General features: G+C 35.3%; 1 protein-coding gene and 1 long non-coding RNA gene across 7 annotated transcripts in view; one reads left to right on the top strand and one right to left on the bottom strand.

Annotated features, from left to right (window-relative positions):
* The window catches only part of ARHGAP15 (Rho GTPase activating protein 15), a 638,999-nt gene that overhangs the window by 319,542 nt on the left and 293,846 nt on the right, over positions 1–25,611 (bottom strand). For all 6 annotated transcript variants that reach the window (XM_001157299.6, XM_063790436.1, XM_016949756.3 and 3 more), the window contains 2 exons: positions 13,429–13,527; positions 12,110–12,239 (listed from right to left, as the gene is read on the bottom strand). In XM_001157299.6, the coding sequence (XP_001157299.1) occupies positions 12,110–12,239; positions 13,429–13,527 (229 nt within the window). The remainder of the gene's footprint in view (positions 1–12,109; positions 12,240–13,428; positions 13,528–25,611) is intronic.
* LOC129143410 (uncharacterized) overlaps positions 1–25,611 on the top strand; it is a 186,475-nt gene that overhangs the window by 31,758 nt on the left and 129,106 nt on the right. The gene's annotated exons all lie outside the window — the stretch shown is intronic.

Raw genomic sequence — 25,611 nt, 5'->3', positions numbered from 1 at the left:
ATCATGGGTTGAAAGGGATTGATGAGATTAAATAGCCACCATTCAAAATCATGCATTGTCATAGCATGACCAATATAATAACCATATGCAGGGTTATTTTACACAAAGGCCGACAAGATAGCTCTTTTATATGAGTAGGCCTTTTGTCAAAGTCCCAAAGGCCACCCTTTGGTTCTAGGACTTTCAAAAACCTCTTTAAAGAAGTTATTTATGTCATATGGTAATGTTTTTTTCAAATTTTAATGTGCATGGGAATCACCTGTTAAAACGCAGATTCAGTTCAGTCGGTTTGGAGTTGGGCTGGAGAGGCCATATTTACTAACAAGCTCCTAGGTGATATTGTCATTGCTGGTCCATGGATTATGTCTAGAGTAACAAGAATCTAGTAGGCTCCTGAAAGAATGAGATTCTGCTTAGCTCCTTGGCATCCTGATGGTTGTTTTCCAAACCACAGAGGCAATGGGTATTTGGGAGCTGCCAAGACTTACAATATATGTCAAGAAAACCTATCAATATCACTTCAGATATCTCTGGAATCTTTCTTCTTCACCTGTTCCTACTGCCTAGTTTGGGCCTGCAGCATATGGTACATGGTCTATTCTAATAGTCTCTGAATTCATCTCCTTACCTCTGATCTCTGAATTCATCTCCTTACCTCTGATCTCTCACTCTGTGCTACCTATCTCTGCCATTCTCCACATTTTCCCCAAAATTATTACTCTAAAAATCAAATCTGTTCATGTCTCTTGCCTGCATCGAAGTCTTTCACTAGGCTCCCATTATTTATAGTGAAAAGTCCTAATTTTTTAGCATTCCGTGAGAGACCCTTTGCCAATGGTTCACTCTTCATTTCCAACCTGATCTCCAGTTGTTGCCCCAATGTTTTGCACATTCCAGCCTCACCAATCTATTGTGCTCTTCAAATATTTTATGCTCTATAGTTCTTTCCTTCCTGTACGAAAGTCTATCCATGCTCTTCTCTGTCATTCCTTGTTCCTCCATCTGAAAAACTGCTAGAGTTCCACAGCAGCATTAAACTCCATAAACCTTTTATTCTCCTTCATAGGTATGTTCTCTTCCCTGGCTCTCTTCTGCCAGCCCCTACCTATATGTGTCCAGGGATCACTTCCAAATATATTACCTGTGCTCAAATCTTTCTCTCAGGGACTGCTTCTGGAGGAACCCAAACCAAAACACCCATCAACAGGACAGTGCCTCACAGTTCAGCCTTTCCCTTCATTCCTCATGCATAAAATTTGTAAGGGTTTCTTCAGGGTTCCCCTCTCATGCTCTCGGTCACTTGTTTCCTCACTCACTCAGACATTTATTAGTCAGTGCAAAAGTAAATGAGGTTTAAAAAATGGCAAAACTGCAATTACTTTTGAGCCAAGCTAATAATTCTGAACACCACTAGGTTTCAGACTCTGTTCTGAGTGATGGGGATAGGGAGGGGTAATTAGCAGAAGGTCTTGGCTTATACCTCCAGGCACTTGCAGTCTAATGGAATAGAGTGGTCCTGGTTTAAGCTAATGACTGAAGCTAGGTCAGCTAGGATTACTCCCCAGAACTCAGATATCACAATCCTTTTGATACAGTGAACATGGTGGGCATCCCTTGCCAGCTGATCAATACACTATAGTTTGGTGAGACCAGACTTTCAGTGGTTTTCAGTTTACTCCTTATAAGTGGCTCAATATCCATGTGATTTGTATAATATGTTTACTTTAGTCAACAAAAGCCATCTTTTTATCACCAGATGCTTCATGACACTGACTTGATTCTAATATGTATTATTTAAAACATTAAAATTAAATAAAATCTTTCCTTGCTTTTAAGTGAATTTACATAACTCTCTGTCAAAATTCTACCCTTGTATTATTTTACTATTTTCTATAAGAATGGAAATGGCCCTAGAACTAGAAATACCATTTGACCCAGCCCATTACTGGGTATACACCCAAAGGACTATAAATCATGCTGCTATAAAGACACATGCACACGTATGTTTATTGCGGGACTATTCACAATAGCAAAGACTTGGAACCAACCCAAATGTCCAACAATGATAGACTGGATTAAGAAAATGTGGCACATATACACCATGGAATACTATGCAGCCATAAAAATGAGGAGTTCATGTCCTTTGTAGGGACATGGATGAAATTGGAAATCATCATTCTCAGTAAACTATTGCAAGAACAAAAACCCAACACCGCATATTCTCACTCATAGGTGGGAACTGAACAATGAGAACACATGGACACAGGAAGGGGAACATCACACTCTGGGGACTGTTGTGGGGTGGGGGGAGGGGGGAGGGATAGCTTTTGGAGATATACCTAATGCTAAATGACGAGTTAACGGGTGCAGCACACCAGCATGGCACATGTATACATATGTAACTAACCTGCACAGTGTGCACATGTACCCTAAAACTTAAATTAAAAAAAAAAGAATGGAAATGGCAACAGACACTTGACAAACTTTAATCTCTAGAGATTGCCATCATGTCAGGCTCACACTCAGGAATGACAAAACCAAGCATTTATTCCCCATGACACTTAGGATCCCTTAAGAAAACAAAAGGTAAAAGGATATATGTTAACCGGAGTCAATAAAATAATGAAGATATTAAGAAATTCAGCCTTCAAAAAATTACGCATTTGTTTATTCTGCATTTTGGCAACTGTTTCAACAGTTGCAAAAGTACATTCTTGCTATATTTCTAAATTGGTAGATTTATAGTAAACAAACAAAAGTCATGATTATTTTACTCAGAATTTACCCAGATGGAAATCATTTTATATCATAATATATAATCTACAAAGTTATTTGATATATTTTAGATCCACTATATACATTTTCTCTAGATCAAATACATATATAATCTTTTTAGATAATCAACATTTACATTTATAATATTTTATAATTATATAAAATATATATTTATCTGGAAACTCAATTTCAAGAAACTTAAGAAACTTGTCAAAGTCATATGGCTGTATATCTTGGAGTTAAGAACAGTACTCAAATTTTCTGACTCTCAGACTCAAATTTCTTACACAGTCTCATACAACCTTTTGAACAGGGTTCTGAGGGCTAACACTTTTATAACTTTTGTGTTAAACTGGATTTTTACAAATAAGCTGACACTAGAGAAAAGTATTCTCAGTCTTATAAAAATAATCAAAATTACTGTAATTATTTGTTATATATTACAGAGTTTCTTTTTCTTTTATTGCCTCCAATAGAAACTTGAAAATTCCAAGTCAGAGCCCACAGAAGAGCTGCAAGAGTAACTATGAATCACAGTAACTCTTTCAAATAAAATAGGGTGTTAGAATGGATGATGGGAATATTGGGAAGTATGATCTGGGCTGAGTCCTAAAGGATGTTAACTTTGTAAAGAGATAACCCTGATTTCAAGGTAAAAGTCAGCATGTAGCAGTGTGCATCAGGTATTATAGGGACTATTTACCTGGAACATAAATTATGGGTCAGGGAGTGATGAAAAAAAACTGGAGAAGGGGCACAGATCATAATGAGCTTTCTATACAGAAACTTGGACTCTAATTCCAAGAGCAATAATTCCAATGCAGTCATTAGAAATTGTTCTTAATCTGGCTGGGTGCAGCGGCTCACGCCTGTAATCCCAGAACTTTGGGAGGCCAAGGTGGGCAGATCATGAGGTCAGGAGGTCGATACCAGCCTGGCCAACAGAGTGAAATCGCATCTCTACTAAAAATACAAAAATTAGCCAGGCGTGGTGTTGCACGCGCCTGTAGTCCCAGCTACTAGGGAGGCTGAGGCAGGAGAATCACTTGAACTTGGGAGGCGGAGGTTGTAGTGAGCCAAGAACACGCCATTGCACTCCAGCCTGTGTGACAGAGTGAGACTCCTTCTCAAAAAAAAAAAAAAAAAAAAAAGTAATTGTTCTTAATCTTTGACTTCAATTTTGGAGAAGACCTTATCTGACAGCAAAATCCCAGTCCTATATTTTCTACTTGGTTATGGCATTTCCTATCTAGTCCTCTACCTTTTTAGGCCAATTAATTTTGTATACAAATAGGGTATATTTATTTACATTAGGAAAATTGGGTAGCAGGAACAACTGATTTCAGGTACTACATAAATAACCAAAGAAAGATGTATTGGCAGATTGCTTTAGGTTTCTCAAGTCATCCATGAGCCATTTCTTGAAGAAAGCTAAGAATCCTAATGTTATAGATCTCACTTTATTAAAGTTTGATGAAAACATCTGGTATTTCTGGGTTCATCTAATACTTTTGGGTGAAAGCAATATCTGATTTTGTTTAGTGAGGGCTATACTATGAGTAATAAGAAACTTATTTTACAAGAAAATCTCAAAGATTCTATGTGTTAACAATGGAGTTTTTTTTTTCCCCCCCAAGCATGTTATTAGGCCTATTTGGGACATCCAAATAAATCCATCAAAAAGCAGATTACTTCTTTAGAATTTTGAAGGAAAGTAGCAGAAGTTACCATACTTCAGAAACAAAAAGGAATTGACCAAATAAATTCTGTATACAGAAAGAGGTGATCATTTGCATTCAAAATAATGTTTTGCTCTGCACATGGATTCACTGTACAAACACCTTAAATGCTTAAATGTCAGCTTTAGCAAAGATTCTTTAAATCTGCTGTGACAACAATGAATGATGATTATATGCCTAACTTTATAAGAAAACATTAATATACGCCCATTTTAAAGTCATGGAATAAACAAAAGGACACTTTCTGAGGATACCAAAGACCTTTTTTTTCTTTTGTTTACAATCACAGTAGTGTATTAATGCCAATAAAATATTGCTTGAGAGTTAGAGCAAAGAGCCCTCTGGATTTGCCCTATTATTGAAAGCAAGATGCCATTTGACCTAATGAAATCAGAAATTGATTAAATGCAGTTCATCTAAGGGGAAATATGCTCATGGTGTTATTGCTAGGGTCAGAAGGAAGATAGGGTGATCTAGTGCTTGAGCACTGAGAGGGTTAGGCGGACTTTCAGAGTAGCCAGTGCTATGAGATACACGACAATGGACATCCACAGGTCAGAGGGCGAGATCAGCCCCTTAGATGGGAAAGAAGAGATTAATCAGGACATTTCTTTGCTCAGCTCATAATGAAGTCCTCTTATCAAATGATTCATTGAAAACTGAATGTTTTGAAGAAAGTGCAATCTACGGGTCCCAGAAAAAGTAGGTACTGCTGCTTGGGAACATATGTCAGAACAATGGCTAGAGTCACACAGGGCCATAGTGAAGCCTGGGACCTTCATGCATAATACTATTCTGATAAATTAATGTGGATGCTTGACTATCAAATGTGTCTAATTTTTACTCTTTTCCTCTCATGATGTTTACATCTTGCAGCTTTAACAACATAAATGTCATTTATAATTTTTCAATTTTTTTCTTTACCAACTGAAATATTTTGAAATAAGTAACTCTCAACCTGTGAAAAACAACTGAAAAGATAAGTGACACTCAACTATTCTTTAGATATTGTCTGTCTTATAAGTATAGTAATATGAAGTGATTTGTTTCCACATTTTAGCTCAATAGTTTATTTTTCTCAAGAGGGTTTTGAATAAAACTGGTACCAGAGTGGCACTAGTTATTTTGGGGGAAAAAAAAAAAAGGTGAGTGACCCTCTCACCCAAAGCAGAAAACTTTGTCCTCTTGATAATATAATAACCCATGATATTCTACACAAATGTCATGACTTTTTTGTTTTTCCAGGAAAGAGCTCTTCCATTTCTTCAGAACTAGATATGGTTTATCTGTGCAATTTTAATACTGTTTTCATTTCCTTGGCAGATGGTTTGTTCATCTTATTATTTTCATACATTGGCAGGATTAGACTGTTTTACACAAAATTCTTAATAAGAAAAAACTTTAAAATATGTATTTATATGAGCCTCCAGAACAGGCTTCACAGTATGTGTTTTAACAATTGATAATTACATATTTATCCAAGTAACTCGTGTGACTTTTTAATTTTGGATAATAATAAATATCTTACAAGTTTTCTTAATTACATAGTTCCCAGAAAGGTCTCAATGGTCACAGGAAAAAAATATATTGGTTTTGGAGGAAAATAGGAAAACAATGAGTTATCAATGTTTCATGTAAAGAGGTCTTAATGTAACTTATATTCAGAAAATTTGATCTTTCTTTGAAAGGTTCAGGTCATAATTAGAAAATATGTATATTCTTTTATTGAATTAGGCACATGGACATACCTACTTGTGTGTGGGTATGTGCGTTTACTTCAGTTTTTAATTGGAGAACTTTTCAAACATACAAAAAAAATGAAACAATAGGATCATGATCACTTGCCTATACACCACCTAGATTCATCAAATGTTTATATTTGGGACAATTCCAGACTTAATCTGTCATTACACATACTTTTTAGAAAGAACATCTGTCTTGCTAAGTACTCACTTCCCATTAATGCTACAAAAACTGCCTACCCAGTCCTCAATTCTCTCCTTTTTCTATTATTTCTTCTGGCTCGGAGGCTTTAAATTCCCTCCCTGCCACTACTGGGGACTTTCAGGGCTCACCAGAATCCTAGCAAAAGCAAAAGCCATTCTGAGTCTCCTAATCGCTTTGGTGGAGACGGTACAGAAGTGGGGATCTAGACCGGAAACTAGATAGAAAGCAATGCTACTGGGAAGTCTTAGCTCTCAGGGCCAGAGGTGCAGCAAATTCAGAATGAGTTGTTCCCTAGAAACAACATTGTAAGTGACTGCAGAAAGTTCAGGTGTGCTTTTGTGGCTTGATACGTGGTTCCCTTGTGAAAACGTACCAGGTCTAAGCAACCAATGTACAACTGGATTTTGAGAACATAGTCTACTTATAGTTGTAGAAGACCAGTATTATAATTATTTAGATTAGTACAAAAAATTACTGTTTTCTCTATCAAACTTGTTTTCATCACTTGGCCTGGTCATGATACTTTGCAGGCAAATTTTTTAAACAAAGACAAGTTAAAAGTCCGTAGCATTTTAATTTTTATTGTGTAACTCTCTCAATTCAAGTTTTTTTCTCTCTGTTGTCTTATTGCACACATCATTAAGGGGATATGGAACTGGAAAACGCACATTTAAATACATATACCCTAATTATTAGAAACATATTACATATACCCTTATTGCACATGTCATTAAGAGAATGTAGATCTGGGAAATCCACATCCATATGCATTTAGGATTTCACCCAGAACACATTTGTTTTTTATGATAACTTAATCAAGAGACAGCTAAAGGAAAACCCATTTCCTTTTAGCTCTCTTACCTTTTGACTTTAGTCTTCTAACTCATGTTCATTTCAGGGTGCTTATTTCCAATACTAAAGTGTCAGTTTTATTTTCAAGTTATCCAAGGTCTCCACACTCATGGATTTTACAGTTTAGCAATTGATAGGTATGAGATATATTACTACTAAAGCATAACCTACATACAAAAGTTATTTTTTAAAAATTGAAAGCACAGATGAGTGAAATCAAGAATTTTAGTTGTATACCTTTAGTTGTATTTCTTCATAAAAAAGAATTAATATGTGTATGAACGAATAAACTAGAACTTTGTGTAAAGGAGTAGTGAGATGGCTAATGCTGAATCCTTCGCATCAACTTGAACTTCTGAATGGCATGCTTTTCTGGGTTTAGGAGAATCAAGAGTGTTTCTTGGCTCCTTTCTACTGTTTCCTGGTGTGCTGCTCCCAAGAATGCCCTACCTGCCCCTTTTACATGGGAGTTGCCAGGGGAAAGACCAGCTGCTTGTACTTAGATTTTTTGCAGCTATGACTCCCATATCCAATTCTGGCACCCTTTTTCTACCTTTCGTACACCCAGGTAGTAGGATGGCAAGCTTATATGCCCTCCTCCAGTCTTTCATCAACCACCACCAGGCTCAAGCCCTGTCTCAGTGCTATCTGCTTGGGGACATGGAGGATAATAATAAGAGCTCCTACTTACTGAGTGCCTGCTATGAGCTAAGTATTTACATCTCTAATTTCAAATTCTCACATGATCATTTAAGGACAGTGTTAGACCCATTTTTATAGATGTGGAAAGTAAAGCTCAGAAAAGTTAAGAAACCTCGCCAAGGTTATCTGATGCAAGATTTATTATATTTGGGCCTTCCCCCTCTTTGCTGTCAGTGGAAGACAATTCCTTTCCTCAGAGAAATATGTTCACATCTTCTTTGATTGACTCTCCACTTTCCATAACAGCCCTCCCTGGAGAGCTGCTCTCCTACTCTCATCCCAGGCTGGTGTCCTGAGTTTCCCACAGTGATTTGGCCCTTGCATTAAATTTTCTGGCTTCTTGTCTGTTAGACTCAACTGATATCTTAAAATATCTGATTAGTTCTTAATAGTGTTGGCAGGTTAGAATCATATTTTTTAAAAGAAAAGTATATGTAAACATAACTTTCTGAATTCACTCATTGAGAGAACATATTTTTCCCATGTTATATAGACAAACTGGACAACGAAATGACCACCTGTTAGCTGCTAATGATGTTCACATGCCTTTTAAAAAAGTAATTCTGGCTTTATCTGTCTACAATCTTGGCGGCAAAACTTATGGGAACATCAAGGGCACAGGAAGCCAAAGGCAGAAAACCGACAATAAAGTTTGTGCTTAGACTACTAATAAGGAAGAGGATACTGTTGAGTCTCTGATTCTATATAATTATTTAATCTCCAAAGGGTGACATAAAAGCGAATGCAAGTTTTAAGAAACCTAAGTTTGGGTGTTCAAATCTAGGACTGAGATCAGAGGGGTTTCACACAGGTTATTTCCTACTTGAAAAAATATATTTTACAAAGCATCAAATATAAAACATGTCAATCACTATTTCAAATGCATGGTCTAATTTGATATTGTGTGGGTGGGTCAATCATTATGCCTTTCAAATGAAAATGAATACATACATATTGAATGAACTTAATTCAAAGTAATAGATGGATATTAACTGTGTCCTACATTGCAAAAAACATACTGGCCCTAAAAAAAAAGGCTTACAACTATACATACTCACCAAGATACAGAAAAGAATCATTTTCTAAAATTAGAGCTAGTGTTAAAGATTAAATTATTATTTTAATAGTGAAATCAAAATTGAAAGAAAACACCCAGTTTTAATTATTTTTGCCAATAAGTTTTTGGGTCCTGATTCAAGTTTACTGATTTCTATGAATCTTATTTTTAACATAATATTTCTATCCAAGTCTAAGTTCGATATAAACTAAGTTTACCTTTTACTTGTTCACTTTGTTATAGTGTAATGATTAAAAGTAATGTAATGATCTAAAAGTTTACCTTTTACTTGTTCACTTTGTTATAGTGTAATGATTAAAAGTAATGTAATGATCTAAAATAAGACTGCTTGGGTTTGAAACATGTCTCCATAACTTGTCTTTGTACAAATTACCTTAGTTCTTCATGCCTCAGTTTTCTCCTCTATAAAGTAGGGTAACTAATAGTATCTACCTCATAGGATTGGTGAGAGGATTAAATGTATTGCTATAAGACAAGCACTTGGAACAGTGCCTGGTGCACAGTAAATGTTTCATATTTTCTAGTTTTTTTTTAACTTCAAAGTAAAAGGTGAGTATGAAGTCATTGTACAATTAGTTAATTTTGAAATGAATAGAATAAATCATGTATCTCTTCCCCCCCCCTTTTTTTTTTTTTTTGAGACAGAGTCTTGCTCTGTCGCCCAGGCTGGAGTGCAGTGGTGAAATCTTAGCTCACTGCAACCTCCGCCTCCCGGGTTGAAGCAATTCTTGTGCCTCAGCCTCCCGAGTAGCTGGGATTACAGGTGCCCGCCACCACGCCCGGCTAATTTTTGTATTTTTAGTAGAGACAGGGTTTCACCATGTTGGCCAGGATGGTCTTGAACTCCTGACCTCAGGTGATCCACCCGCCTCGGCCTCCCAAAGTGCTGGGATTACAGGCATGAGCCACTACTCCTGGCCTCCCTTGTTTTTAAGCAGGATTGAGTTTAAGCTCAAAGTAGAAAAATAATTGTCTTTTCCAATTAAAAATAGATTCTAAAGAGAAGTAGTGAGTGTTCTATCTGTAAGATTTTTTTTCAGCAGCATCTTAATACTTTTAAAGTGACTGTTACTTAATAGAGAATTCATTATCCTCAATGTTTCTCAAATACATTTTTGCAAACCTTTATTTTCTCCATAGCTCAGGTTTTAGAAACATCTTAAGGTCTCCTCTGAACCAGCAATTATATCTAAGATTCCAGACCTACTAGTCATTGCATCACATATTCTTTTATATGTACTACAAAATGTCTATATGATTAACACTAAATATATACTCCCAACTGAATCCCAATTCTGAAATCTTACCTTATGTCTCAAACCATATGAAGTAAAAGAAGACAATGATCAGGAATGAAAAGAAAACATTCTTTAAATGAAATAACTCTAAACTGTACCATTATGGAAAAGTCTTTTGAAATGGCATTAACTCTCCACAAATACACCATGCATTTTCTAGACATTAACACTGATAATCTTAAACTCCAACTTAGCACAACTGGCTAAGTAAATGTGTCTAGCAGTTTTTGAAAATTATGGCATGGGATTTTGCATAAAGACTTAATTTCAAAAGGGTGCTTCTACTCTTAAATTCTCATGCAATTTCTAGATTTGTAGACTTCAGTAATTCAACTTCGGCAAATATGTTATCACATATAAATAGCTTCTCTCTTCCTTATCATATGTGTATGAGTGTTTGTGTGCATGTATGTGTATATACATATATTTCTTAATGCACACATATATGTACACATACAAATAATCATCTAGCATACATACGTGTGTATGTGTATGTATATATGTATATATGTACACATATATTCCATTAGCAGCTCTTCTCAACTTACTGAGTTCTCTTTAAATTCTAAAGTTTAGGATGTCAGTATACTGATATTTTGTCAGAGGGAAATAGCAGGAAAAAAATGATGATTTGCAAGATTGGGGTCAGCCAGGTAGAAGACTCCCCCAAAATACTATAATTTTTAAGACTTTGGGAAATAGGTTTTCTCTGGTTCCAAAGATGTCTACCTTTTCTGAGACAGAGTCTTGCTTTGTTGCCAACCAGGCTGGAATGCTGTGGTATGATTTCAGCTCACTGCAACCTCTGACTCCCTGGTTCAAGCAATTCTCCTGCCTCAACCTCCTGAGTAGCTGGGATTACAGGCACGTGCCACCATGCCCAGCTTATTTTTGTAGTTTTAGTAGAGATGGAGTTTGGCCATGTTGACCAGGATGATCTCGAGCTCCTGACCTCGTGATCCACCCACCTCAGCCTCCCAAAGTGCTGGGATTACAGGCGTGAGCTACCTCGCCCAGCCAGATGTCTACCTTTTCTTTCAGGAGGTTGAGACTCAAACTAACTCAGTGACATGTGTGTTGCATATTTTAATAACCCCTTTCATTGAGGAAGAAGCAGTCTGGGGAATGGTTAAGAAAGATACTCAAGATCACTATGTAAGTAGTGAGACCATTCTTTTTACTCTAAATTTAATTCTTAGAATATTAGAACTGGTGCGACCTTGGAGAACATCTAATTCACATCCCATATTTTCTATCAGCCTCTCTGGAAAGCACGTTTCTAAGTGTTTCTGGCGGTCTGAAGGTGTGGAAAGTGGCAGAGCCTGTTGACTTAAGTTAGACCACGCTGGTGGTCACTCATACCCTTTAATGTATGCAAATAAAATAGCCAGGATACCAGGGTTGGAGATGCTTGACATTTCCCACTCTCAAAATCAATCACCAATCTGAACACCATGGCTATTACTCAGAGATTCAGAGGTTTGCTGTAAGCAGAGACCATGACCTTGGAACAATTATTTTCTCAAAAGGCATTACCAAAAATGATGTGAGCAAAGTGCCCAGACTGCCCTCCAGTGCACAAATCCCTGGCCAGGAAATGGCTACGAATCTTCCATGAGTATGATGAGTTTGGCTTAAATCTCATTTCAATGCATTTATATTTCATAAGCACTGCATTTAGACAAACTTAAAATGAGCAAGTCAAAGAAAATACTCACTTAAAGATTTTCTGTGCTCTGGTTTCTGTTCTTTTATATCACTGTCGTAGTGACTTAGCAATTCAGTGCTAGAGGATCTTTGGATTTTGAATAATTCCAGGTTTCTTGATGGACAACTTGAATCCTTCGGCTGGAAACAGCAAATAATTAGACTGAATAATTTTACTAGAAAGAAAGGATTCACCATAGAGTTTTGTGTTCTATTTTGCTGTTTACGGGGAAATTTGAAGTAAGGTAATTATTTGAGGATAGGTCCTCTATGCTAAGCTCAATAATAATAGTTTATATATGTATATGATGGTACTTACTAAATGCTAAGCACTATTCATGCATTAGTTCAATTAATCATTACAACAATTCTATAGAGTAGGTGGTATTATTATTATCCTTATTTTCCTCATTAAGAAAATGAGGCCAAAATAGGCAAGTAATTTGCCTAAGGCCACACAGGTAACAAATGATAGAACTAGAATTCAAACTCTAGCAGTCTGGTTCCAGAGTCCATCCTCAATGGCAACAAACTGTGTGTATGTATGTATGTGCACACACACACCCCTTTAAGGGGAATATACTAATAACAGGAAAAAGTAAATTTGTTATTTTACTTTTTAAAGTGTTAATCCCAAAATGATATAATGAAAGCTTGCAATTAAATATCAAGAAAATCACACAGAAAATCTTTTACTATTGTGTATTCCACATTAAGAATATTTCTTCCTCAAAATTTTGCACATATTAGTGTCATAAAATTAAATGTTTGTTCTAGAGACTCAGCATGGAATGAGTGGTTTTAAATAAGTTCATTCTTAGAAAAGATACTCTGAATGTATGTTTTAGGATAATTTCATGAAGTTCTAGATATGTAATTTTCATAAGAAGAACCATCTAGCTTAGCTGGAAGAATAATAAAAATCAGTACAAAGGGTTATTATTTATTTATTGGTATTATAACAGTGAGTCTTAAATATGTTATTTATTTTCAGAAATATGTAGTATGGACTGCATAAACTGAAAATGAAAAAAAATCAGTAGTTATTAAGTGCTTGTGTGCTTTTTACAGCCTCCAGTAAATGAATGTCTGTTATTTCAGAAGAAAAGAAAGAATGCACTATATTTTTGAAAGAGAGAAATTAAATGACAGTTCTACAAATCCTATCTGCTGAAAAGGTTTTTAGTAGATTCTATTTAAACTAAAAGAACTTAATCCCTCTCAGTCCATAGGATCTATTTAAATGAGTGTGTGTGTTATATGCCTGAGCAATAAGATTTAAATGACTACATTTTAATTAATAAAGGTAACAGCCAAAACAAATACATACCAATCTGTCAATTGCATTTTTGATAGCGTGGAACCAATCCAATATGATGAAGTCAATATCTGACTGTAGAAGGAACTCATTTCCTGATACTGTTGTGATCTGCAAAAAAAAAAAAAAAAAGAAAAAGAAATAGACAGGTAAAGAAACTATGTAAGATAGATCTCTTACATGTAAAAATCCTTTTTTAAAAAACACAGTTTAATAAACTGAAATATTTTCTTGTATTCCAGTAATTGTCTTTCTGGGAACTGGGAGCATTTTGAACCGCTCTCTATAAACTGTTTTTCATGTCATAACAAATACATTATTGTTTTAATAATAGAACGATTAAGTCAGAGTAGGGCTAGAGCTGAATTACTCCAACTTAAGGAGAAACAAGCCAGGAAGTTCAGAGAACTGCAGACAGTACACACTTAAGTCAGAACTCGCAGAAAAATGCACCCGGGTGTGTCAGAATTCATTCTGCACGTTTGCCTCTTTCCTGTCTGTCTTTTTCAAATCTAATAGTATCTCTATATTTGATTTCCTTTTATGGAGAGCTCTAAAACAGTTTATTTACCAAAAACACTAATTGCAGACTTCCAAAAGGTCATTGAAATGAATAACATTTGACTATTTCTACTTTCTTATCAGAGATCTATAGGAAAGTAATAAAAAAACCAATTTCCCCACAAAAGGAGTATATTAAAATAAAAGTTCATTTACATATTTGAACCTCTCTGGGAGAGTATTTATCAAATGAACATTCAGGTTCCTGACTCTCAGACTGCTAAGTAGTTGGCAATGTTTAGCGTGTAACTGTCCATTTTTCATTACAGTGAATCTTTTTCTCCCCAGACTTGTGAGAAAAGGATACGACCCTATAGAAACAGAGCAATACTCTTAGTTTCACACATAACGGGCTACTTAGAGAAAAAATTGATTAGAGTGGGTGTGGACATGCTTTTTGTATTTGGCCATCAATCTGAACTGTGGAGATTTTCCCTTTGTATTATTGACTTTTCCTTGCAACTGGAAGATGAACATTTCCCAACTACTGTCATACAGAGTTCAGGGGTTTAGAGGACTGACATTTAAAAATACTCAATCAGGAGCCAGTCACCTCTTCTCAGCCTTCCTTGCTCTAAACAGGAGGTGAACGCTGAAATGTGGCACAGGTTCAGAAAATCACAAATCACGCTTCAGGCCATCTCTATAATTCTATCATTAAAGTGACAATTACTACCCCAAATGGCTCATTCTGAAGGTTTCAAGGATTCTCATGGCAACATTTAATGACAATGATTTTGGGGTTTTGAAAGAAATCTGTTACATATGTGCATATATATTCATTTGTCATTTGTTTTTAGAAAAACTCTATAGAAATTCAATATTAATCAGTACTGCAAAGTAACCATTCTTGATTGAGATGGGTTCCAATATCAAATGTTGTCTCTATGACTGTGAGAAGAACTGTCTAAAGTGTATACAATTATAAGAAGTGAAAGATTGAAAAATAAAAAGATTTAATTGCCCACACTAGAATTTGACAGATTACTGAGGCCAATCATTCTTTCTCTCTCTTTTTAAAATGAAACTGCATATAAGATTTAGGATGGCTCATAACAGCCTCCTGTTTTATGTATCCAGTAAAAGACAGCTCAGGTGATGTTTGCCTAATTATCTGAACACCATTGCAATGTTCTCTACTCAGATAAAGTTCCAAATATTTACTTTATAGAGTGTTGCCTAAGAAATAGTAATCTAAAAATATAAGGTCATTTCTAACACAAGAAAACTAGTAATGTCCTAGACCTCTACCTTCATCCTAATCTGTAGTGAAATATTTTGATTATGAATGTATTTCTAACATCATAATTTGTTAACATACACAAAGACAAATGAATTAGCCAAAGCACAATGTACAATATAATGTTTCTCTGCCAGTATAAACCATTATTAAAATTATAAAAAGAAACAACATTTAAGAAGTACGAGAAACAAACATAATTAGATTTGCTATATTATGAGGGTTTACAAAAGAGCCAACATAGTTCAGCTTGCAGTCTAGTAAATTCAAACAGTGATAAAATATAAGTACTTTAGCAGTGCATTTGCATTTTTGGTGCATGCTATGCAATGCAAAGGGGATCTTATATTGCTAACACAACCAAAAGCAAAATGTATTTTAAAAGTTCCTTTGTCCAAATATATTACTGCATTAATCATACATAATCAGTGATTTACGAATTCATTTTGAGAAGCTAGATCAGAGAGCTATATGAATGCAATTCATTCAAAACATACTATCAGAGAGATGCAGTTCACATCCTTTCCTCTGTCTTCCCACTAATCTTTCGAGTTACCAGGCAGTCTGGAGAAGTCTGCTACTGCTCTCTACAGTTTAAATGCATCCACTTCTTAATTACAGTCAGTAATTGACTTTGTTCTGCTCTATTCCAGTCACTCACAGGAAAGTAGTTTCAAAATCTTTGACTGGTAAAGCCCATTTAATTCAGGTTCCTCAACGCACTTTTTTATTTTACCTCTTTAGGATTTCTGATAAATGGTTTGCTGAATCATATTTGCACTTTGAACAATCGAATTTCCAACACTCTTGGGGAAAAAAGACATCAGTAAAGAATGTTAGCTCTGACTAAATCTTTTGATTGAACAACTTATGATGACAATCTAAAATGATGTATAACAGACATAAAGGTTTTGATATTAAGCCGTGCTAATGTACTCTTTCTATATGTTTTGCCTCCGTGACAGATGCTGGGGTAAGGGGATGAAGGAAGAACTTATAGAAAACATAACAGGTTTAGATAAGAGCTACTGGTCTCCATCTTGCTTAGAAACCTAATTTAGGCAAATGTTCCTTGAAATCCCTCATCACCACACCAGGTCGTATTTTGAAGGAATATATCAGGGCACCAAAGTAACCTTAATGAAGTGTGCAGTGTCAATAATAAATATCTTTAAGTATCCATCTGGGGAAATTTGTCTTGAACTTTTTCATACTAAGTAAGGGTCCATCTGAATTCTTGCTGGTAAGAAATTTATGCCCAGGAAATTACAGAAGCATGTCCACTGAGCAACATGCAGAGTGGGCACATTCCTTAAGGCTTTTGGGAATTAATTCAACAATAGTTTTCACGTGGGCTTAGAATAGTCTGTGTCCTTGGTACGGTTCCTCTGAATATGGAGGCAGGTAGATGCAAGTCCAGACTTCACTGATGAAGAGCGAAGAAATTTGTGTTTTAGATTTTAATTAAATGGAGTTTTATTATGCGAATTTAAAACATCTTAAAAGAGTTTTAAGAAGTAGTGTTTATGTCGATTTAAGTACTGTCCTTTTAAATATTGTCAATTAAGTAACACTCTCATCAATATTCATTCTGGCAGTAAGATTTTATGCTATTAGATTTTTTAATTTAAATGAGAAATTAATGTGTAGAATGGCATTTATACCATTATAAATTTCCATACTTTTGTTTACTAGAATATAAACAAAACCTTTTTTAGAACTTCTTTTTTCTAAGAATAATACTTTATTGTGTAGAATTTGGGAAAAATAAAGAATCAAAATCATGCATAGCTACACAAAGTAAACATTGTAGGTATTTTAATTTCATTATTGCCAATCTTTTATAAATAATAACCAAACAGAAATAATGATCAATGTTATAGATAGATACACCTCAACAGCAAAACATATTTGATGGTAAAATATTACCAGCTTCCAACTGACTTCAGATGCACATGGGGAGATTACCAAAGATGTAAGAGATAATGAGTGACATGGTGCTACCCTGTTTGAGAGCCCCACCCTTCTGATTGCAGAATAAATCCCACAAATAATTTCATGTACAGAAGAATAGAGAGGATGCGTTCATGACAGAACATCCTACTAATCATTAACAATGACTGATTAAGCATCCATTAAGTACAAGGCACACTGCTAGAAGCTAGGGATACACAGCCCCCACCCTCAAGAACTCACGATCTGTTTGGATAAATAGGACATATGCATATACAGATAAATAACAATAGAAAATGGCTCATACTGAGTCCCAATGTGAGCAGCACACACAATGCTCATGTCAAGATTTCAGAGGAAGGAGTAGTTACTGCAGGCACATTTACATCATGAAAGTATGCATAAACTGGTGGTCATGATATGTTATTCTTTAAACGTTGATTGTATCAGAACTTCAGTATATTAAGGATATGAATACCACCACTTGGTATGCAAAGTGATATCAGCTTTAATGATCTCAAAGCACATAATAAACATTCTCCAAATGCAGCTTTCCTCCACTATCATAAAGTAATTTTGCAAATGAAGAAAATGAAGCAAATGAGGAAAATGAGAATGCCATTCTATCAAATTGGCATCATTTTAAATGATAGAATTAAGAGATTACAAAGATCTTGATTTCTAGTTCACTAGTTCTCAGCAAACAGTTGTATACAGTCAAGGACTGTGTGTTTGAACAGGAAAAGGGCCGTGATAATTTGGTTTCAGTTATGAAATTTGGAATAGCAACTTTAGACAAAGTTGCTTCTTTCCTTGCAGTTAGGCTAAAGATAGCCCGATTTTAAAAGATCATGCAAAATCCTAACTCTGATTTTTCTTTCCAAAAACAAGCACTCTCTTGCTATGAAAAAATATATCTAAGACTGAATTGGGTTATCTACAACTCCTTCAAATCCTAGAAAGGACTAAAGCAATCCTACACTTGAACAAATACCTTTCACATTTTGATTAGAACCTAAGGAGGCATTATTCCATTTTAGTGAAACTGAAATTGTATGCAGGAAATGCATAATAAAATATGCCAAATATCCAAAGAGCCCTAAAACATGTTAAATAATATGGCTACAGTGGTTCTAGAGAGACATAAATAAGAGGAATGGAATTTAATTACTATTATGTTTACAGAGACTTTGGACTTCATGTTATAATTTTTATATTTGAGTTAAATTAAGTAAAAATAAAAAGTTATATCAACATACACTAACTTTATTTGAAGTGAATATGAATTATTTTTGTGATAGTAATTTTGTCCATATCTGTATTCAGTACTTCCAGCAGAAAATATACACATGATAGGGAGATATCAAGACCTAAAATCGAAGTAATAATGCTTACAAAACCCACACAAATTCACATTTTTTTCATCTTGCATCACTCCACATATAGCTGATCAAATGAAGGTTGTCATGGTTATACTAATAGCTAAATTACTTGGTCTCAAAGGTGTTTATGACCACCAAAGAAATTACACTATCAGGCTGAATGTCTGTCTCAAATTACAGTCTGGTTTGAGTAATTCCTAACATTTCTCTTAACATGTTGAGCAAAGTTAAAATAAAACTAAGGGTAAAATATCAGTTAGATGTAAAAGGTCTTCAATTTGCCTTTCCAAAAATGTTACTTGTTAAAGCGTTTTGTGAGAAAGTATCTGCCTTGTGTTCCCAATGTTGCTAGATGTTAAGTAAATATATGCTGATTACAAAAAAAAAAGTTACTTTGGCAACTCTCTTATTAAAATGCATTTGTAATCCCCATCTGTCATGAAAGTTTTGAAAAGTTTGTTTACTTTGGATAGCAGCCTTATCCAGGGTTACCCTAGCAAACAATGATAGCAGTCTTCAAAAGTTGTATGAGGAACAAGCCACTAGGGATCCATTTTTGTTTTAATTGGCACACACAAACACTTTTCTAGTCTGTCAAGAAGATCAAGCTAATATGCATGGAGGGTGTTATATTCTCAGCTTTGGGGAGCAGTAAAGCTCCCTTTATTTAAGTAATTTAAATGATAGACTGCAAAAACTTTGCAAGTCAGAAAAATGTTTTATACTTTCTTAGGGAATATTTGTTTTAAGCAACGGAAAATGTTCTACATATCTAAAGATGTTGAAACTTATGTTATAATTACTCTGTTTCTTCTGACTCCATGAAATGTTCCTAAATCCACATGCTACTAAATAAGCCAGGCCACCAATGGATCTCAGCATTTCCACAACTCCCCCTATGTTAACAAATGTGCGTTCATTAGTTTCCAGATGCTTATTGGATATGTTTTCAATGTGTTTGGGGTTGATTGATTTGCATGTACATTTATTGGAACCCTCAGTGGTGTCATCATATCAAAATAACCTGCCCATGTAAGCAATTTCTTATTTAATGGAAAGTAAACAATGTCGGGTTCCGTACATGACAGACCTCCAGTACATTCCAAAATCTAAGGTTTAAGGCCAACCTTTCAAGAAACAATGCTTTTTAAGTGAAATTGAGCTGTACTTTGACACCCAAATAATTTTGTCCATGCATTCGTACAACAGAGATTTGTTCTGCATAATAAAATTGTCCCTGTAGTGAACATTCACACCCCATATTACTTGCCCACTCTACCTTTCTGTTTATTAACAAATATCTAAACCCAAAATTTATTTCAAACAAGCAAAAAAACAAAAAAACCCTCATGTTCATTCTTTTTATTGTGTTAAAATATTTTAAGTACTGAGAAACAGTCTTCTCAATATTCATGAAAGAATACTATCCAAGTAATTAGTAGATAGTTTAGCAGTTTCCACAGTTTTGCAGCAGCCACACCAAAACTTTTGCCTGTGGTGCTCATATGAAAAACGACTCAAAAAGAGACTAATCAAAGCAGTTGGTGTATAAAGATATCAACTTAGAATTTTATTGCTCTTAATTTTTAAACTGGGGGGGTGTACTTGTCTGTAGATAAATGAATCATCCTGGGATTTGTCACCAGTCACTCCCTGCCAACCACAGATCACCTTCTTGCCTGAGCTATATTCACTGTGTTCAATTACTCACTTAGTCACAGTCACATGACACTTGGGAATCTGCTGCCCCCATTGTTTTCAAATTGGAATTATTTTTATTATTACTGTCCTTATGTAGGTAATGCTCAATTTTAAAAGTTTTAATAAATTCAAATTAACAAACATAGAATCTCCCTTCCTTCAAGATATACTGACTTCTTGTCTCTTTCTACATACCTTTTTGACCCACGAGGAAACATTATGTATGTTTACAGTTTAATGAAAATATCATGTATATTATTATGAAAATTTTTGTGCCTTTTACTATATATACTACCATCATCTCTCATGAGAATTCAGTCATAATATCCTTTGCTTTCCTCACTGTCTCATCCATGTTTTTCCTTCAAGTCCATACTGTATATTGCAGCCAAAGTGATCCCTCTGAAACTTGGATATGATCATCCCATTCTTCTGCTTGATATCATTCTGAGGCTCCCCATAGCTGTTGCAGTGCAGTGCAAACTCTTTAATTTGGCATGCCAGCCCCTGTGTGCTCTGGCACTGACCCACTCTGCACTTCCGCTGCTCCACATTTTCCTCTGCATTTCTACAATCCAGCCATACTGATTTTTTTGGTTCCCCAGCTGTCCCATACTTTAGAGCAGGTTGTTCCTGCTGCCTAGACCCCTTTGACATCCTCTGTCATATCATTCAAATTATTTGAGATGTCACCTTTTCAGTAAAGGCTTCTTTGAAATAGGTAGTCCCCCAAGTGCGCTCATAACATCCTGCTTCTCCTTTATCTTAGCACACACTGGTTTATGTTGCAATGCCTTGTTGGTCTTTCTGTTCCCCCCACTATGCTATAATAATCCTGAGGCTAATGACAATTGTCTACATGCATGGCTGAACAACAGACACATAAGGAACACTAAGAAAATAATCAATAGACAAACCTTATCTACTTTATTCATTTTGGTGAATGCATTATATTGCATTGTTTGATATGCCATAATATATTTAACTCATTCTCTATTGTCATAAAATTTTGAAGGCTGCAATACAATTGCATTCTTTCAGGTAATATAAGTAATGTAATACTGACGTCTACTGAAAACACCTCATAAGAGTAGAGTAGGCAAACTATTTTGAAGATTGATAATGGCAGTCTGAAGGCTATATTTTCCCAGCAGTCAGCAAGTCCTAGACATCAGACAATAGGATTAAACTTGGAAGGGCTGGGAAGCACAAGAGTCATATTTCAATGCATATCCCTAAAATAGAACGTTCTTGATTATATTCCAAAGCCACCCAAGTATTTTACAGGGATCATCTATACTAGGTCATCTAAGAATCTCACCCTAAATATAGGCTTTGGTAATTGGGAGTTGACAGTATGGGAACTGGAACATAAGTTCAAAATTTTAAAGAGCTAATACTTAGGTTAATGGGTCAAGTCTTTGGAGAACCTCAGTGATGCAAAGATGCTCATTGCTGTCCATCAGCATTGTAGCAATTTTACGAGAACACTCTTAATATTAATAAATAAGCAAACTGTGGGAGGAGGTAGTAGTTATGTTGTTAATTTTATTTAGAAGTATTAGCTAACTTTATGATACAGTGACTTAAGCAGAAGTAGGTATTGTTGCCACTAGTCTCCTATTAATAAATACTGAGAGTGTACAACAAGAATAAAAGATGTTACAGTATGTATCTTTATGCTATTGTAACATATTTGGCCATGATTATGAGTGTTTATAAAACATTCAAGAATTGTTCCATGTCTACTTACATTAATGAGAACACCTGTTAGCTTTAGTGCTGTACAGACTTATTTGCATTAGATTCAGGTTTTCACATACTTTACCTCACTTTTTGAAACAATTAGATGCTCATAGAGAAATATAGCTAAGTAAAAAACAGCAACTTGAATGCCTTCCGGCTCAAGACAATTCAACTCCAGGTTTCAGTGAAAAACAAAAATCTGCTCAATTACAATACTGCCACTTAGAAGTGAATGTAGGTGTATTTCCTAATTTTACATTCAGAGAACAGAACATACATATGAAAATCTGTGCTTTAATCTTCAAGTTAAATTATAGCCAAATGAGGCAGTTTCCAGACAAGGATGCCAACAAATAAGGAATGGTGATGCCACCACAACATTGATTCTCTGTGATCTTGGGGACTCGCTACCCAAAGTTGGTCTCTTTACTGATTTCCAGAAGCTGGATGACTCCAGCTGGTCTTCTGACTGAGTGAGGAAATCTGCAGATGCTTGCCCACCTGTGTTGTTTCCGACACTTTGCCAAAGAGACCTTTCTATGTGATGACAGAGCTGAAAGGAGCAAAGCAGCTGAGGACTCTCTCTGAGTCAGTCATTTCTGGGCTACGGTTCGCAGCATAGCCAGAACATACCAACCTAGGAAATGCACCGCAGTTCCCTTACAGAAGCCCATGACTCTGACTTACTCATTACTCACAACTTCTGTAGGTCTCACTCTATTGACACATCTGTCTGCTACTTCTCTTAGGATGCTAAAGCTTCTGGGATTTAAATATTTTCAGTTATTGAAAAAGGGAACACTTGAGCAAATCTATGGATTCACAGCCTCTATTATCATCATTATATTTAAGAGGTGCAATATTTACATAAAAATAACTCAGGTGGTGATAAAGTCTAAAGATAAATGAGTATTTGTGATCAGAAGTGTGATTTATAACTATTTTCTCAGACATAAACAGTGCACCTCTGTACTACACTAGTAAACACAGATTAGCCCAGGCACACACACACATGAACTATTCCCACATGATTCCTGATACTCTGTCCTGGGAAATAACAGAACTGGGAATCACCCTTGCAGAGTGTGTGGCTCACAAGAAAGAATGGTATCTATTTCCTTCTCTGCTGTCAAGTTATATACTTTGGGCAGAGGAACAAATATTAGGTGGAGATTTGGAAATTAACCAGTGAATTCTTTTTTATAGAATCCAAACTGCATAATTCAAGAAGTAAGTGTAATACTACAAACTTACTTTTGGTGTCTCATAATTTTGAAATTGTGTTTAACCAAGAGCTTGACAATCTAGATTTTGCTCTCCATGAAAGAGCATGATCATTCATTAGGAATGATAGACTAGCTATCTATGTAATTAAGATGTTCATGAATGAGTAGTAATGCTTCTTTTTCCATGAATGAGAGGCTTAAATAAATTGAAAATGTTGAAAATTTTCTTCTGAGAATGTGGAAAAATTGTAATTCTGCTGTTTGGAGAACATTCCTAACTGTTTACTCAAAAGGGTTATCTTTAAACCAAACATGAAAAAGCATCTGACATTTCTAAAACTATAGTTAGTGGTTTACAAAACATATAGTACACATGTACATGTAATATGTTCATATATATATCTATATGATATATAGGTATATCACATATAGTGACATATGATGTAGTGATATGTATCACATATGTACATACATACTATAAAGTTATATATAATATGTAATATAGTACATGTGTACATGTGTTCTATTTCTCTCTCTATATAAAGAGAGCATAACAGAAAAATAGAGATAATTTAATGGTATTTTTATTAAAATAAACCACCTGTGACTCTATAATAGACAATGACATCTGTCAATTGAGCAACAGGCCACCCACCTAATAAGGAGACATCTGGAATGACATATCACTCCATGCCAAATGTGTGCAAAAATATCTTAACACTCCTTACTCCCCAAAACAAAATGACATTTGTATTGAAATGTTACCACTTAAAGATGCTAGACTTTTAAAAAATGTATTGGTAGCACTATCAGTAGGGTGACTATATAATTTATTGTTGAAACTATGATAATGCTGAAGGCAAAAGGCACTGTTAATAACAATTGGTAATTGGTATAAACCAGGCCTATTTTCTGTCTCTGGGACATATGGATCACTAGCCAACACACACAACACTGAGAGTCATTTAATAACCATTTAGGTGCCTAGTGAATACCTGTCATTGGTCCAATTCTAAGAACTGTGAGGTATACAAAAAGTTAGCAGTGACCCTTCCTCTTAAGAAGCTTCTAATCTAGTGTGAGAAAAGACCAGCATGTGAAAACATTAGAAACAACAATTACATAATGATTCAAGATGGGACACATAATGGTTTTCAATGAAAGAAATCAAACTTTCCTTGAGGGTATAATGGAGGACTCAGGGATGAATGTTGGAGAAGGATCCTAAAAGGATGGATGAGATTTAGTAGAAGAAAAGGCAGGGTAAGAGGACAACACAGGTGAAAGGAAAAACTTGTACAAAGATTCAAGGAAGGAAAGTATACAGCATCTCTAAAGGACATGAAGAAGCTGTCCCTACGCCCTCTCTGTGGAATCTTTTCCCTTCACTCATCCCTTAAATGGTGGTGTTACCAAACATTTTCCTGTAAGACATGATTCTTCTCCCTTACAGACACGCTCCAGAATTATATTACCATTTCTCATTTTTTAAAAAAAATTAGATTTGTAAAACTAATAGATCCCTAATGTGTAACTCTATTACAGTTCAGACCAATGTGACTTCTGGTCTGACCTCCTTAATGACAGATGGTATAGTTACAATCCATTCTTTACATCCACTCATCAGTAAACTCCTAAGTTGACTGACATCAACTTTGTCCTTGGAGATCTTTGTAAGTCTGATTCTCACATTCACTAGGACCTAAAAGAATCAGACCCTGGAGATAGGGCCTAGTAGTCTGTCTGTTTACAGAGCTCCACCAGTGATTTGAAAATTATGCTGTATTGGAGTCTGCTGCTCTAGACCATAGAAAGATGATCTACCTAAATCCATATCTGTCACATGCCACTTAAAAGCCACTGAATGGATTCCTTTTATCCCAAGGATAAAACCTCAATTATTTAATGTATGTTGCAAAACATTTCATAATTTCTCTGTCTCTAACCTTTTCAATTCCTCTACTTATTAACTTCATAACTTTGAACAATTTATTTAAAATTTTTGTGTTTCTATATTCTCACCTATAACCTGAGAAAAACAATAATACCTACCTCATAGGACCATTATAAGGGCTATATAAAATACAATCCAGGAGAAGAACTTAACATAATACTTGGGACATACTTAGCACTTAAAATATTATGTTATTATTTGATTTCACTTATTGACTGATTCATTGATTGTCTCCTGGACTTTGCAAACTCCACCTCTTCATTCAGGAAACTACTCAGACACTGCCTATTCCGGAAAGTCCTTTATAACATCTAGAGGTCAAAAAAGAGGTATCCCTCCAGCAGTTTGTACTAACTTCATAATGGTGTGCATCTCACTATTGTACACATCCAGTGTCTTGACCTTTCTACACATTAAGCTCCCTGACCACAA

The sequence above is a fragment of the Pan troglodytes genome, chromosome 13, assembly GCF_028858775.2.
Source record: "Pan troglodytes isolate AG18354 chromosome 13, NHGRI_mPanTro3-v2.0_pri, whole genome shotgun sequence".
NCBI lineage: Eukaryota > Metazoa > Chordata > Mammalia > Primates > Hominidae > Pan > Pan troglodytes.
The sequence above is the reverse complement of the archived record's forward strand: the minus strand, read 5'-3'. Positions and strand labels throughout refer to the sequence as shown.